The sequence below is a fragment of the Trifolium pratense genome, linkage group LG6 (genome assembly GCF_020283565.1).
Source record: "Trifolium pratense cultivar HEN17-A07 linkage group LG6, ARS_RC_1.1, whole genome shotgun sequence".
Lineage (NCBI taxonomy): Eukaryota > Viridiplantae > Streptophyta > Magnoliopsida > Fabales > Fabaceae > Trifolium > Trifolium pratense.
This window is the reverse complement of record NC_060064.1, coordinates 24,728,815-24,742,037: the sequence shown is the minus strand read 5'-3', so window position 1 is coordinate 24,742,037 and position 13,223 is coordinate 24,728,815. Positions and strand designations below refer to the sequence as shown.

At 32.7% G+C, this 13,223-nt stretch overlaps 1 protein-coding gene across 1 annotated transcript; it reads right to left on the bottom strand.

Annotated features, from left to right (window-relative positions):
• Positions 1–1,079: 1,079 nt before the first annotated feature.
• On the bottom strand, positions 1,080–7,533 carry LOC123889239 (calcium-dependent protein kinase 13). The gene is made up of 7 exons (XM_045938483.1): positions 6,660–7,533; positions 3,710–3,853; positions 3,034–3,186; positions 2,507–2,622; positions 2,258–2,425; positions 1,775–2,008; positions 1,080–1,695 (listed from the first exon to the last, which is right to left on the bottom strand). The coding sequence occupies exons 1-7, from the start codon at positions 7,297–7,299 to the stop codon at positions 1,546–1,548; spliced, it is 1,605 nt and encodes a 534-aa protein (XP_045794439.1). The 5' UTR covers positions 7,300–7,533; the 3' UTR covers positions 1,080–1,545.
• Positions 7,534–13,223: the final 5,690 nt, after the last annotated feature.

Here is a 13,223-nt window from a genome sequence, read left to right as displayed (position 1 = left end):
TACGGCTATGACAAATTAAAGGCCAAGGAGATAGTATTATCAAAGATAAAGATAAAGGCTTATATATAATACCACAATAATTGAAAGCATCAAAATTGTATTTTTATATACTATTTTACTAGTGGGAACTTATAAAATAACATAAAATATAATTTATATTGCATAAGCTGTTTGTATAAACTCAAACAGAACCTTTGTTAATTCAGTGTTACTATTCTAAAAAGACTCTTAAAAAAAACGAAGGGAGTAATATTACCTTCATATTCTATACCCATGCAACATAGTATATAACTACGTATCATATTTCTATAAAATAAAATAAAAGAATAAAAAAAATATTACACATCTTATTAAAATATTTATATTTTATGCACCAAAAAAATATATTTAAATTTGTATGGGTAAAAATTAACCCGTGTCAATAGCACCAATGGTAGAAGTTGAGAATGCTATCCTTCTTCTTTATTTCATCTGCACGGGTTGATTATATTAGTAAGAGATATATGCTTGCAATAACTTTGCTTTCAAACAAACATCAATATCCCCATTCATTAAATCAACAAATCCAAAATACCTAATATAATAACCAAAAATGGTTCTCGTGAGCATAAAAGGGTCGGATTTCTCTTATTCATCTCAAAAGCTAAATTTTTAGCCACTAAAATACTTGATAAAAGATTAAAATAATAACCAAATTCAACAAACAATTGCACCAATAAATACAACTTGAATATCTAAACCACACTATGCAAATAGAACCAGCAAAAATAAGTAGTATAGAATGCTTCTTCTTTTTTTTTTTGACAAAACAGTAGGTATAGAATCCTACTGTATTTAAGATATAAAGAAAGATTTTTGGCAATAATGTATTGCTGGGATTTCCGCTATCAGGTGAGGAATATCATTACTATATCGGAAAACAAAGGCCAATTATGAAATATCAAAAACAACATTTTTCTTTTTGCAATGAAATGTTTTGCGATGGTCTTCTTATGACATATGCACTCAGATAGTGGAAATCTTACAATATAACATAACTGGCTTTACCATCATGCAAACCACATAATTCAAGATCACGGTACATCTCAAAGGCTCATCAGAACTCTCCTACAATAAGCAGCAATAAGATATCTTTGAATACACAGCCATTCTCTGGCCAAAATATTAGTAGAGTAGGGTAGAATAAAATGACCAAATCTGAGTCAAGAATACAAACTACAAGATATTCACACCTCGATAAACATTCTGACTGCACTAAAGAGTTTTGATTCAACATTCTCAAACCAGAAGAGAAGGTGGGATGTTAAAATGATCGGAATCATACATGTCACGCCATTGGTTCCAAGGCACCATGTTTTACACAAGTAACAAAGGGCGTGTATATTTCGGCGTACCTCTTCCTTCGTGACTCGGACAACACCAGGTGAAAAGGACCCTATCTAAGAAGGAACCAAATAATCATCACAAAGAAGCCAAGTCCAGGATTTAGGAGGACTATTACACTATGTGGAAAGACAGATTGAATATAAGCAAACACTTGGACAACTACTCATTTCCTAAGTTTAAAGAACCATCTTTCATTAACTTTAAGCTCAAGCTATTGAATCTCCCACGAGAGTAATGCCGAGATGCTTTTCTCCAATCCGTTCCAGTTTTCATCATAGACACAAATTCATCATAGCTGATTCGTCCATCCTGTAATTTGTTCAAGAATTTAAGATGACAAGATTCCCTAATAATTACAACATGTAAAGAAAAATTATCGACTATTCACCTTGTCTGTGTCTACTTCTTGGAAAATATCATTTGCTACATCTGTACAGTCATCAGTTCCATCTTCCATCAAGGCAGTCCGTAGCTCATCTGGTTCAATAAATCCATTCCCATCCTTGTCAAAATAGGAGAAGGCCTTGTGAAGATGCTCATCATTAGCCATCCTTTTTAAATGAAGGGAAATGGCAACAAATTCTCCGTAGTCTAGTGTTCCCTTACTACCATTATTATCTACCTGATTTCGACAAACAATGGTGAAAACACAAAATAAGAAGTCAAGAACAATTTCATGCTGGAACGTTAAACTTTCGGTTACATTCAGACAATGCTTTGAAAATTAATATGAAAACAGAGCATAGGAAAAATGCAAGAAAAAATCAACAATTTGAAAGAGAACCAAAATGATCCTCTTATTGAAACAATCCAACTGAACAAGCCCAATTAAGTTTAGACAAATGAACAAGGAAAAATTGACCATACTCACAGCTTCAATAAACATTTGAATTTCAGACTCAGCAAGTTGAGAGTCAAAGTTTCGGAATCCAGCTTTTAGTTCTTCAATGGAAACAATACCATCATTATCAGTATCCATCTTCTTGAACAACTCTTTGATGTCTTCAACTTCTTCATTGGATAAAAAATCTGCAATGACCTGTTTTCAACAGTACAATCTTAGTTCTAAAATAAAATAAAATGCACTTGGTAAATATATCACTAGATGCAGTGAACCAACCCTAAGGGCTTTTCTTTTGAATCGATTCATCATTGAGAATTGCTTAAGCCTTGACTTGACAACATCTCCAAGAGGAACATTTGGAGCCTTCTTAGCATTTTGGAGCCAAGGATGCTCTGCAAGACAGGAAAAGGAAAACATCATGAAGGTCGTGAATTTATTCTAAAAAATCCTATAATCACCACAAATGATTTCTAATTATTTTTATTACGGTAATGTGTCCAATCATAGACTCACCAACCATCCACTCCGTTTCCCTATTTAAGTTTTTGTTAATGAAAACAAAGATACAAAGGAAAAAGGATTTTCAGGATTTAAATATAAATAAAATACAGTAAAAATGGTCATCAATAAAATCTAGTTACGAAAATAGCTTAACTATTAAAACCCACAATGGTTTTGAGACTTCTTCACATGATTTCTTTTTAAAAGATAGAAACCAAACATCACTAAATTATCTAGCACTGAAACTTACAGCATACAGCTGATTTTTTGAATATTATGACCATGGAAAGTCATGAACATACCAAGCACTTGTTTGGCCGTTAATCGAAGCTTAGGGTCTGGTTCTAACATTTGCTTAACAAGACTTTTAGCACTTTCAGAAATACTGGGCCAAGGTTCCCGTTTGAAATCTATAAGCCCTCGAAGAATAGCCTGTGCAACTCCTTGCTCAGATTCTGCATTAGGATTAACATCAAGGTAATATGATAATAAGATTTGGTATGAGCTGATGAAATAATAATAATAATAATAATAATAATAATAATAATAATAATAATAATAATAATAATAATAATAATAATAATAACAACAATAATAATAATAATAATAATAATAATAATAATAATCCAAGTTCAAAAACACAAGTAATAGACATGAACTAAAAGAAAACACAACTTTTCAGATAAACAATGTGGCAAACAAGCATTAGTATACTTCAGCCTCCCTCAAACTAACAAATAGAACAAATGCAGAAAATATGGGCACACGTGAATGTTCATAGATGCTCATGCACATGTAGAAGAGAGCATACATAAATAAATAGCATTTTAAGAATACATAGGTTTATGTATGTAATTGATTACCCACCCAAAATGGAGGAACACCACAGAAATAGATAGAGTATGCACACGTGCACATGTAGATGAGGGCATGAATATATAGCATTATAAGTATATATAGATTTATAAATATAATTACCAGCCCAAAATGGGGGAACACCACACAATAAGATATAGAGTATCACTCCTGCACTCCATATATCTATTTCAGGTCCATAGTTCCGCTTGAGCACCTCTGGAGCCATATAATATGGACTTCCAACAATTTCTGAGAATTTCTCACCTGGAAATTTGAAGATTACCCACAAGACAATTATGGAAACTAAGTCAGATACTGTAAGCAATGGAAAGAGATTTAAGCATAGTGTTGAAACATGAATAGAGAAAGTAAAACAATGTTCAATAAGATGGACAATCGTCAACAACATAGAGAATATGCAACCTAATTTAATGTCTGTAATGCTGAACGGCTGAAGTAAACAGAAAGGCTCTGTTTTGCAAGAAAATAAGGTTTACAGTAGAGGTTGTTTGGTTTGTTTTCTGTTTTAACTTTCGATTGACATACAATATAACTGCTGGAGAGTATCTTCAATTTAAAGAGAGTACAATCTATTTTAGTAGTTACGTTTTATTACGTTTTATTGCTTTCTTATGATATAATAAGCCTCCTTCTCAATATTAAAATAGTAAATCTTGTGTGTAGTGGATTAACTCAAACAAATTACTAAAGATTTGCTCATCTCATCTAATAATTAATACCAAAATAATTGGCCTATTGACAATCATTAATACCCAAATCAGTTTTGTTTTCAAAATATTCTGGAGGATTTAGTGAAAAAATTGGGCTATTGGGTTCAATTTATTATTTTAAATGTCAAAGATGTTTGCAATACCAAATTTTGAGAAAGAAAAAAAATTGTGTTATGGTTATTAATATCAGATTTCTTCTCTTACTATTTAGAAATCAGAAATTTGAGAGTGAACCCAAAAGTTAATCGCACTTTGAGGAAAAGTGAAAATAAGAAGAGAACAAAATCCTTTCTCCATCTTCGTTTATGGATCTAGCAGAGCAAGAAAAGGGAAGCAGTTACATTCCTGCACCACTATAAGAAGAAAAGAAAACTGAGTAATAATCGGGAACTGAGGAAGAATCGACTTGTTGAAGACATTGATAGTTATCGAAAGAGAAGTTTCCATAATACAACTTCCATTTGTGAAATCGTTTGTTTAAACAACTGCTACTGCCTGTACTGTTGAGATCAGTAAACTAATTTTTTCTCAATTTTAGTACTAGAGTTTTGAGAAAAATTTAATTGGTGGCAAAAAACAAATACATATTTTTCTTCTTTAAGCAATGTGGGACTTAGCCATTTCTCCCCCTCACACCCAAGATTATTCGGCCTAGTGCATGGATAATACAATTGGTCCAATAGCAGATCAATGGTAGACTCTAATACCATCTTAGATTTTGGACCTAACTCAATACAAAATCTACTTATAAGGGCAGGATTGCCCAAGTTATTTAGGCTATATCTTTAGGCAATGTGGAACATGGGCTTCTCTACAATAAAATAACATACAGTTTATATGCATATAATATGAAAAAAGATACCATATTGTTAATGTACTACATTTTTTATTTCAATTTATAATGATCAAGTAAAGGTAGAAACAAGATTAATTATAAACTAAATATTATCACATGATGTACTGTCACAATAACCTAACACATCTATTTACATCACAAATTAGGTAAAGTACTATATCTTCTAGCCCAAGCACAATACCACTAAAAATAACCCTAATGTATTCTAACACTTCCCTCTACCTGCAGCTTACAAAGAATTTACTTTGACAAGTGTCAAATGTATAAACTATAAAACAAAGAATGCCAACCCATCTCCATACAGCAAATAGGAAGCCAGAACCTCACCCCTACCCTAAATCATAGATCTTGGCAATGTTGTTGCCAAATATCTCCTAGGTTCTACTTAGCAAACTTCCCAAGCAAATAAGATAGATTTTGGAATTTTTAACCTTTATCCCCCAGCAGCCACCTCAACCTCCGAAAGTGTACAATGTCATCAAACCAAAAACCTTGGACAATCTAGGCTAAATAAAACTACTCCAAAGCTAGACAACCAAATATGCCAAATCGAGCCAGAACAACAACTCAACAATCAAACATTGCCATAAAGTCACTGACCAAACATTGCCAGACACCATCAAAGAGTGGTCCTCAAGTTTTGCCGTGCTGGTTGCCATAGAAAATGGAACCAAAGCTACCCAAATGCTGTCAGCAATGACACATTTCCTTCTTAAACACCTGTTTACTCAACTGAACACCAATAAACTCAAATACTAATTGTGTCAAGTGATAACCCTGCTAGTACAAGCCCACCGACAACTTCTATAAATTCTAACAATAGCAATCATAACAGAACCCTAGAACAGGTACATGAAAATGCTATGTTACTGTTATTTATCACGGATCTAAATCAATTGTGGCAATCAGCTGCACTAAAGACTGCACTACTTTATGCTTCACATCGTAAAAGATTTGCAGGGACGTGAAGTTAAAAAGAAATGCTACATTTGGACTAACAAATAAATAAGCTTAATCTAACACAGAAACAAAGCAACTGTAAAGAGTTGCTGATTTATCATATCAGATTAGACCCAGATCAAAGACGGACTTCACATTTCCAAGGTATTCCTAACAAAGTAACTCAAGTTCAGAATCTAAACTTTTGAAAACAGGGAAGGAAAATTAAGCTTTGTGAAAATACCAACAAATCACCCCACTTTCCCTTTTACTTGGCAGATGCAAAATGTAGACCGTATAAAACCTAATCCTATCCAATATGCCAGACTACACAGCCACCACAGACATCACAAACACTAAACCCACCAACCAATTGCAGCATTCATCAACAATCAAGCATAAATTTCAACAATAAACCCTAAAAAACTAGCTACTACAATTAAGAATTTATAAATTAGGCAACTTCAAATTTCAAACCAAAATCACTCAAACCACTTAACATTCAAATAATCTATCCCCCTACACCCCAGATTCAGTTCCGTACCTGGCTTGAAGAATATAGAAAGCCCAAAATCAATAGCCTTAAGAGGCGAATTCTCCTTCTTATTAGCAAACAAGAAATTCTCCGGCTTAAGATCACGATGAATGACACCATGTTTATGACAAAGTTGAACAACCTCAACAATAGTCTTGGCAACCGCGGCAGCAGCACGTTCAGTATAATGACCTCTAGCAACAATCCGATCAAAAAGCTCACCACCTTCACAAAGCTCCATAACAAGATGAACAGCATTATCATCTTCACAAGCTTCACGAAGAGTAACAATACTCGAACTCTTAGGTAAATGACGCATAATAGCAACTTCACGTCTCACATCATCAATATCAACAGCAGTACGAAGCTTCCTTTTGGAAATACTCTTACAAGCAAGAAGCTCTCTAGTATCACGATCGATGCAAAGATAGGTTACACCAAACTCACCGCGACCGAGTTCACGGTCAACGAGGTAACGTTCTTCCATGTTATCTTTGGCTGCGCCGCCGAGTACGGTGACCGGAGGTGGAGTTTTTTTGTTTGTGTTGTGATTTTCGTTGTTGATTCGTTTTCCATGATCGTGGTTTGAGAAACTTGATTTGACATCTTCACGAGCGACGGCGGCCGGAGATCTGCAACAGTTACCCATCGGAAGTGGATCGTGAAGATAGGGTTTACATGAGAATGTGGAAACCCTAACCCTAGAAAAAGAGGATTTGAAATTGAAGAAAAGAGTGTGAAATTGAAATTGAAGAAAATGATGATGGAAGAAAGATGGAGAAAGGAGTGAGTGAATGTGATAGAAAGAAGAATAGAATACACACAAGTAGAAAGAAAGAAAGAAAGTGTGTGTGAGAACTCAGAAGAGGGACTTGGATTATGTGCGGTCATAAAACAAATGCAGTTATCCAGTCAGGCATTTCGTACCGTCTGATTACGATTGTACGGTTAGGATCTAAATACAATAACTTTGTAATTATTAAATAAATATTAAATTTGGTGTTTTGAAACTGTTGGATGTCTGAAAACTGTGTGAGTGTGTAACTGTACTGAATTATTGACTGTATGTAATTGATTTCTGTGTGAAGACAGTGTGGAAATTACGGTGTTTGGGTGACTGCGAGGGTGTACGGTAATGGTTGGGGTTGCGCTTTTTTGGGAACCAATAGTAAACTACTATTGTTTTTGGTAAGTAATTAGTAATTAATTAGTTTTAACTTTTAAGGATTTAATCTAAAAAATAATCTTGACAAAAGAAAAATGTAAATAAAATCAGAATATGACTTGTTATGAAAGTTTAATTTTGTCATTTTATCAAAGTTTAACTTGTCCTTTTTTACATACACACAAAAAAGTTTAACTTGTCCTAGTTAAACTTCATATATTGAGTATAAAAAAAGTCTCATTGTTAAATAGAGTTCTTGTCTTTGATAATATTTTCAACTACCTTTATTATTTTAGGAAATAAAGATTGTTTTTATATATCTTAGTTAAAGAGTTTACCTTCTTGGTATCGGGTCTCAAACCAAGTTCCTCCAAGTTAAAGATTCACTCATCAACCAAATGACCTTAAATCACAAAATTTGATGGACTAATTCTCTTGAGTTTAGATAATCAAAACATATATTTATCCCACAATCAGGGCTATGGTATAAGATATCTTAATGGGTTATGGGTCCATTGATTCATCTCATGTGCATTTTTATAATTTTTTGTGTCAAATTTAAGTTAATTGGTCTCAGACAATGTTTTAAGAACCGGACCGGACCGGCCGGTTCAACCGGTTCAACCGGGAACCGGACACAGCAGCGGTCCGGGCTAGTGCTGAGAACCGGTAGTCTGCAGAACCGGAAAAAAACCGCTTGAAACCGGTACGAACCGTCCGGAACCGTTCGAACCGGTGAACCGGGGGCGGTTTGAAAAAACCGGCCGGTTCGGAATCTTTTGAAAATTTAAAAAAAAAAAAAAAATTCAATTTTTTTTTTCGTTTTCTTTAATTAATATTTTTCTGAAGGAAACAAAGGAGTAGTAAGGAATTAATCCATAGCCTATATTGGAAAACCTATATTAAATACAATTTAATGCCTAGCCTATAATTTGAGTTTATTGGAAAACCTATTAAATACAATTGATACAATTTAATATAATTGATATACTTTTCTGATATGCATTGATCAGCATTGTTTACATGTCTACCTTATTGATATGCATTAATATGCATTCATTGATATCTTGATATTTGCCTTAATTGTATAATATATTCTTAATTCTTAACAAACAATTTTAAGTTTATATGATTATGTAAAGTTTATATGATTTTGTCCAATTTAAAGTTTAACAATTTATATGAATTATGAATTTCGAATTTATGTATAATTATTTGGTATAAATTATGCATTTTGGATTTATGATTTCTTTATTTTAAGTTTCTAAATTTTCTATTTTGTTAATGTTACTTTATTAATTTGTTTATTAGTTGTGAAATAAGAAAGTTATATGAACGGTTCAATATAAACGGTTTAATAACGATTGAACCGGTCCGACCGGTTGACCCTTGAACCAGTAGCCACACCGGTTCGACCTCCGGTCCGGTTCTTAAAACATTGGTCTCAGAGATTCATCGGTACATATGTGAACATCGCTCTCTTTTTCGCCATAAAAAACAAAACTTTTCATACCTTGCATTATAGGGTATGCTCTCCCCATCTTTGTCCATGTAGATCTCCACAAGTATCTTGTCAACTTATAAATAAAATATTAATTATAAAATAAATAAAAATATTGAAGATATTAATCGGACAATGCTAATGACCTTATTGCAGTCGACTGAACGAAACAATGACTGCACTTAATCCCAATCGGATTAAGATCACATATCACATCTATGCATCCAAATTTTTATTGGGTAATTTCTCCCCTATTTCCTTTCATATAGGAAAAAGTTTCATGTATTATGCTTACGGTACAAATTGACATCCTTACTCGTCAGGGTTAGTGCATGCCTCAAGACTAACAATAATATCTTCATTATTTTTATAATTAATATTTATTTTAAATTCACACCGCATCTTATTTATATTCGTTTTCAAGTATGGTGAATTCTTTGGTTATGTTTAGTCGGGTACTAGTACCATATAAAAAAATTAATTTAAAACTTAAATTTATTTTAATGTAAATTAATATAAGAATATAACATGAGTATGACATTAGATCAATATAGCATGTATTGAAGAGGAAAATACTATATGCAGAGTCATTAATAGATGCATTCACAAATTCTAGTTCAACTGGTAAAAAATATCAAAATTATTATGTCGAACGTTATGGGCAGAGTGCTCACCTAAAATATTTGGTAAGATTTATATTTTTCGTTAATTAATTCATTTATGCAAATTTTAATGAATCTTACTTTAGATATCACCAAAAGTTACCCTTTGTTTTTCTCTTTGACAGATAGTTACCTAATTATACAAAGAAATGAACAGTTTCAAATGTCAAACCTGTCACTCTTTGTCTGGCTTTGTATGGTAACATTACATTTGAAGTTCGGTAAATTTTAACATGCCTAATTGTGGCCATAGTAAAATTTCGTTTATTTTAACTTGGAGTCTTCACTGTTTAGATTTTTCCCGTTTTGTTTCTTGTCACGTCTTGCTAAATAGTGCAAAGATCTGTTTCGTTATTGTTTCTTTTCTTTTTCAATGTTACTTCAACCTACCTGGCAAACGATACGTACTATATTGCTGGTGTGGACAAAGGTGAATTCTTGTTATACGACAAAATTAATAATTGAGACTATGTATGTAGTTTTTTATTAAGTGAAAAAAGTTTGGCTTGTTTAATAAAATATTGCTTTCATATTGAGAGGAGACGAATTTATTGACTACATTGAGAATTTTGAGTATACAAACAACATTCTTGTATTTTTAAATTGGAGTATGTTTTTGGTTAAATGGACATGTGCACAAGCAGGGGCGGAGGCTATATATAATAATGATGGAAATGGATTTTCTTTTATATGTTTTTTATATTGAGGTTGCGTGTGTAGTGAGAAAATAGCGATCGTAAATGTAGTTGGTTATATATGAACCATCAGATATAGAGGAGAAGCTTGAACCTCCTCTGACTTAGATGGATGGAGGAGATAGTAAGCAAGACTTTCTACGCTTCTTCTCTTATGAAATTAATAGTGAGAGTTTCCAAAAGGGGGGCATTCTGACGCCCTTCCACCCAAAACTGAACTCTATACCATAGCCTAATTCTTTTATCCAAGCAATGAAGTTTTTCACTATATCTATGGAATCCGCGCTTTCTACTCCGTAAGCATTTCTTAAGCACGGGACATCTCATTCGACTCGTAGAAAGAAGATTATATCTTTACCTATAAGTAAGTAATTATTGACTGCATTATCCCTTCTCTTTCCCATTGCTCTCACTCATTTATAGCATACCAGCCATTGATCCTCTTCACTTTGCTTCTCGCTTTTGTTCAATTATAAATAAATAACTATTAAGTTTGATGGAGATTTATAGCATCATTCAAGTAAATACAGATTAAGATCGTAAAAACATAAGCTTGTGATACAGTTACACCTAATTCCGGAATTGATGGTCTAAATTTTAAACTCAAATTTTAATTTCACCTTAAAATCGGGATCATCTAATATTGATTAGACGATCTAGATATGATGACCGCATGCAGTCACACTGCGCTAAATCCATATATGATTTTCTCATGTGAAAATTTAGATCATTATCGACATAACTTCTTTTACAATTCTCCTAATGTATTTGTAGCTCACAAAAGAATATGTGTCTGTTTGGTTTGTGACTATTTTGGTTTAGCTTTTACCATGTAATTCGTATGTTTCAAAGCTATCCCACCGTGAAAAAATAGAAATTACTCATTTAAAGTTTTGATACATTCCATTCTCAAGGAGTCAAGGGATTGAAGGAGCAAAAAAAAGTGCTCATTTATAGATCTAAACATTGAAGAAAATTATCGAGACCAGAACTATAAGGTTAAATTGCATTTTTATCCCCTTAATTAATAAACTTACGACTTTGAACCCTTTGACCCCTTAACTTTCAAAATAGCACTTTATCCCCTAACTTTAGCCCCTTTTGCAAAATGATGGCCTTCACTGATTTTTACCAAGTCAACACAAATATGACAAGTGTTTCACATGCCACGTCACCATATCTTGCCACGTGGACAATGACACACATGTCACGTCAGCATATGTGGCAAGTCATGCTGATGTGACATGTGAGTCACTCGCCACATTTCTGTTGACTTGATCAGGGAGCTTAAATCGTAAGTTTGTGAAAGTTAGGCGGATCAAAAGTGCTATTTTAAAAGTTAAGGGGACAAAATCGTAAATTTATGAATATTATAAGGCCAAAAATTCAATTTAGTGAGAATATTTCGTTGGCTCCGGTTCATTATTTTCATGTTTTTGTGGGTCCAATAGGGTTTCATGATCACATTTTTGTTGGAAATTTTTTCTTCATATCTTTTAGTTACGAAGGCTTTTTGGTCCTCAAACATGTGAACTGAGACCAAGTTTTGAAGGTCTATATATAAATTGAAAGGTACAATAATCATTTAGGTATGGTTCAAAAGTAGATCTCTCTCACTCTACTCGATTGATTATATACATTCATCAATAACCTTAAAGCGATACTCAACAATGAGTTTTATGTAGTGAAAATTCAAGCTTAATATTGTGTAAACCTCTTCAATACATGAGTGGTACATAAACAAGTAGACTAATTTTGAAAATGAGTGTGAGATTGATTGAATTGTCAGAAATAGGAGAAATGGCTAAATTTTGATCAAAATTGTAGTTTTTGATTCAAAAATTTAAATTGTGTACTTGTTTTCTAATTTTCTTTATTGCTGAGTTTAGCACTTTTTGAGCCCAAAAATAAGACCAAATGATTAGCAATTTCTCACATGTTTTGTTAGGCACTTGAGCTTTTTAAAGTGTTGATCATTTTGCTGTATATGATCCATGATTCTTATTTGAGATTTTCTTTTGTCATCTATCCATTTCTCGTGTCTTGCGAATTTACCAAAATACTCTTATCTACTTATGTAGTGAATACATCTCCAAAAACACCCTACCATATTTTATTTTTATAATGTCCGCTACTTAAGTAGCAGACGACATTTATAAGAAAATTTCATTTTTATAACATCTGTTACTTAAGTAGCGGAAGAGTAAAAATAAACATATGTAGGGAGCGCGATAAGTGGATATGGTGGCAAAATAAAATCTCTTCTTTTTGCAACTTAACATAAATGAATTTTCTAGAGAATTATATAGTGTTTGCTAATTTCTTGACAAATTAGGTGTAGCCTCTTTTTTTCTTTGTTTGTACCCCAAAATCAAAATCTTGGTCATCAGAGACAAATTTCATGTTGAGAATAATTACAAAAAATACAAAATCTTTTATTTTACTCAACAAAATAAAAAAATACAATATCTAAAATGAACTTTTTCCAAGTAAAAAAAATTAAAATGCTTAATACAGCGACAAATCACATTATGTCAAAATTATCAAACA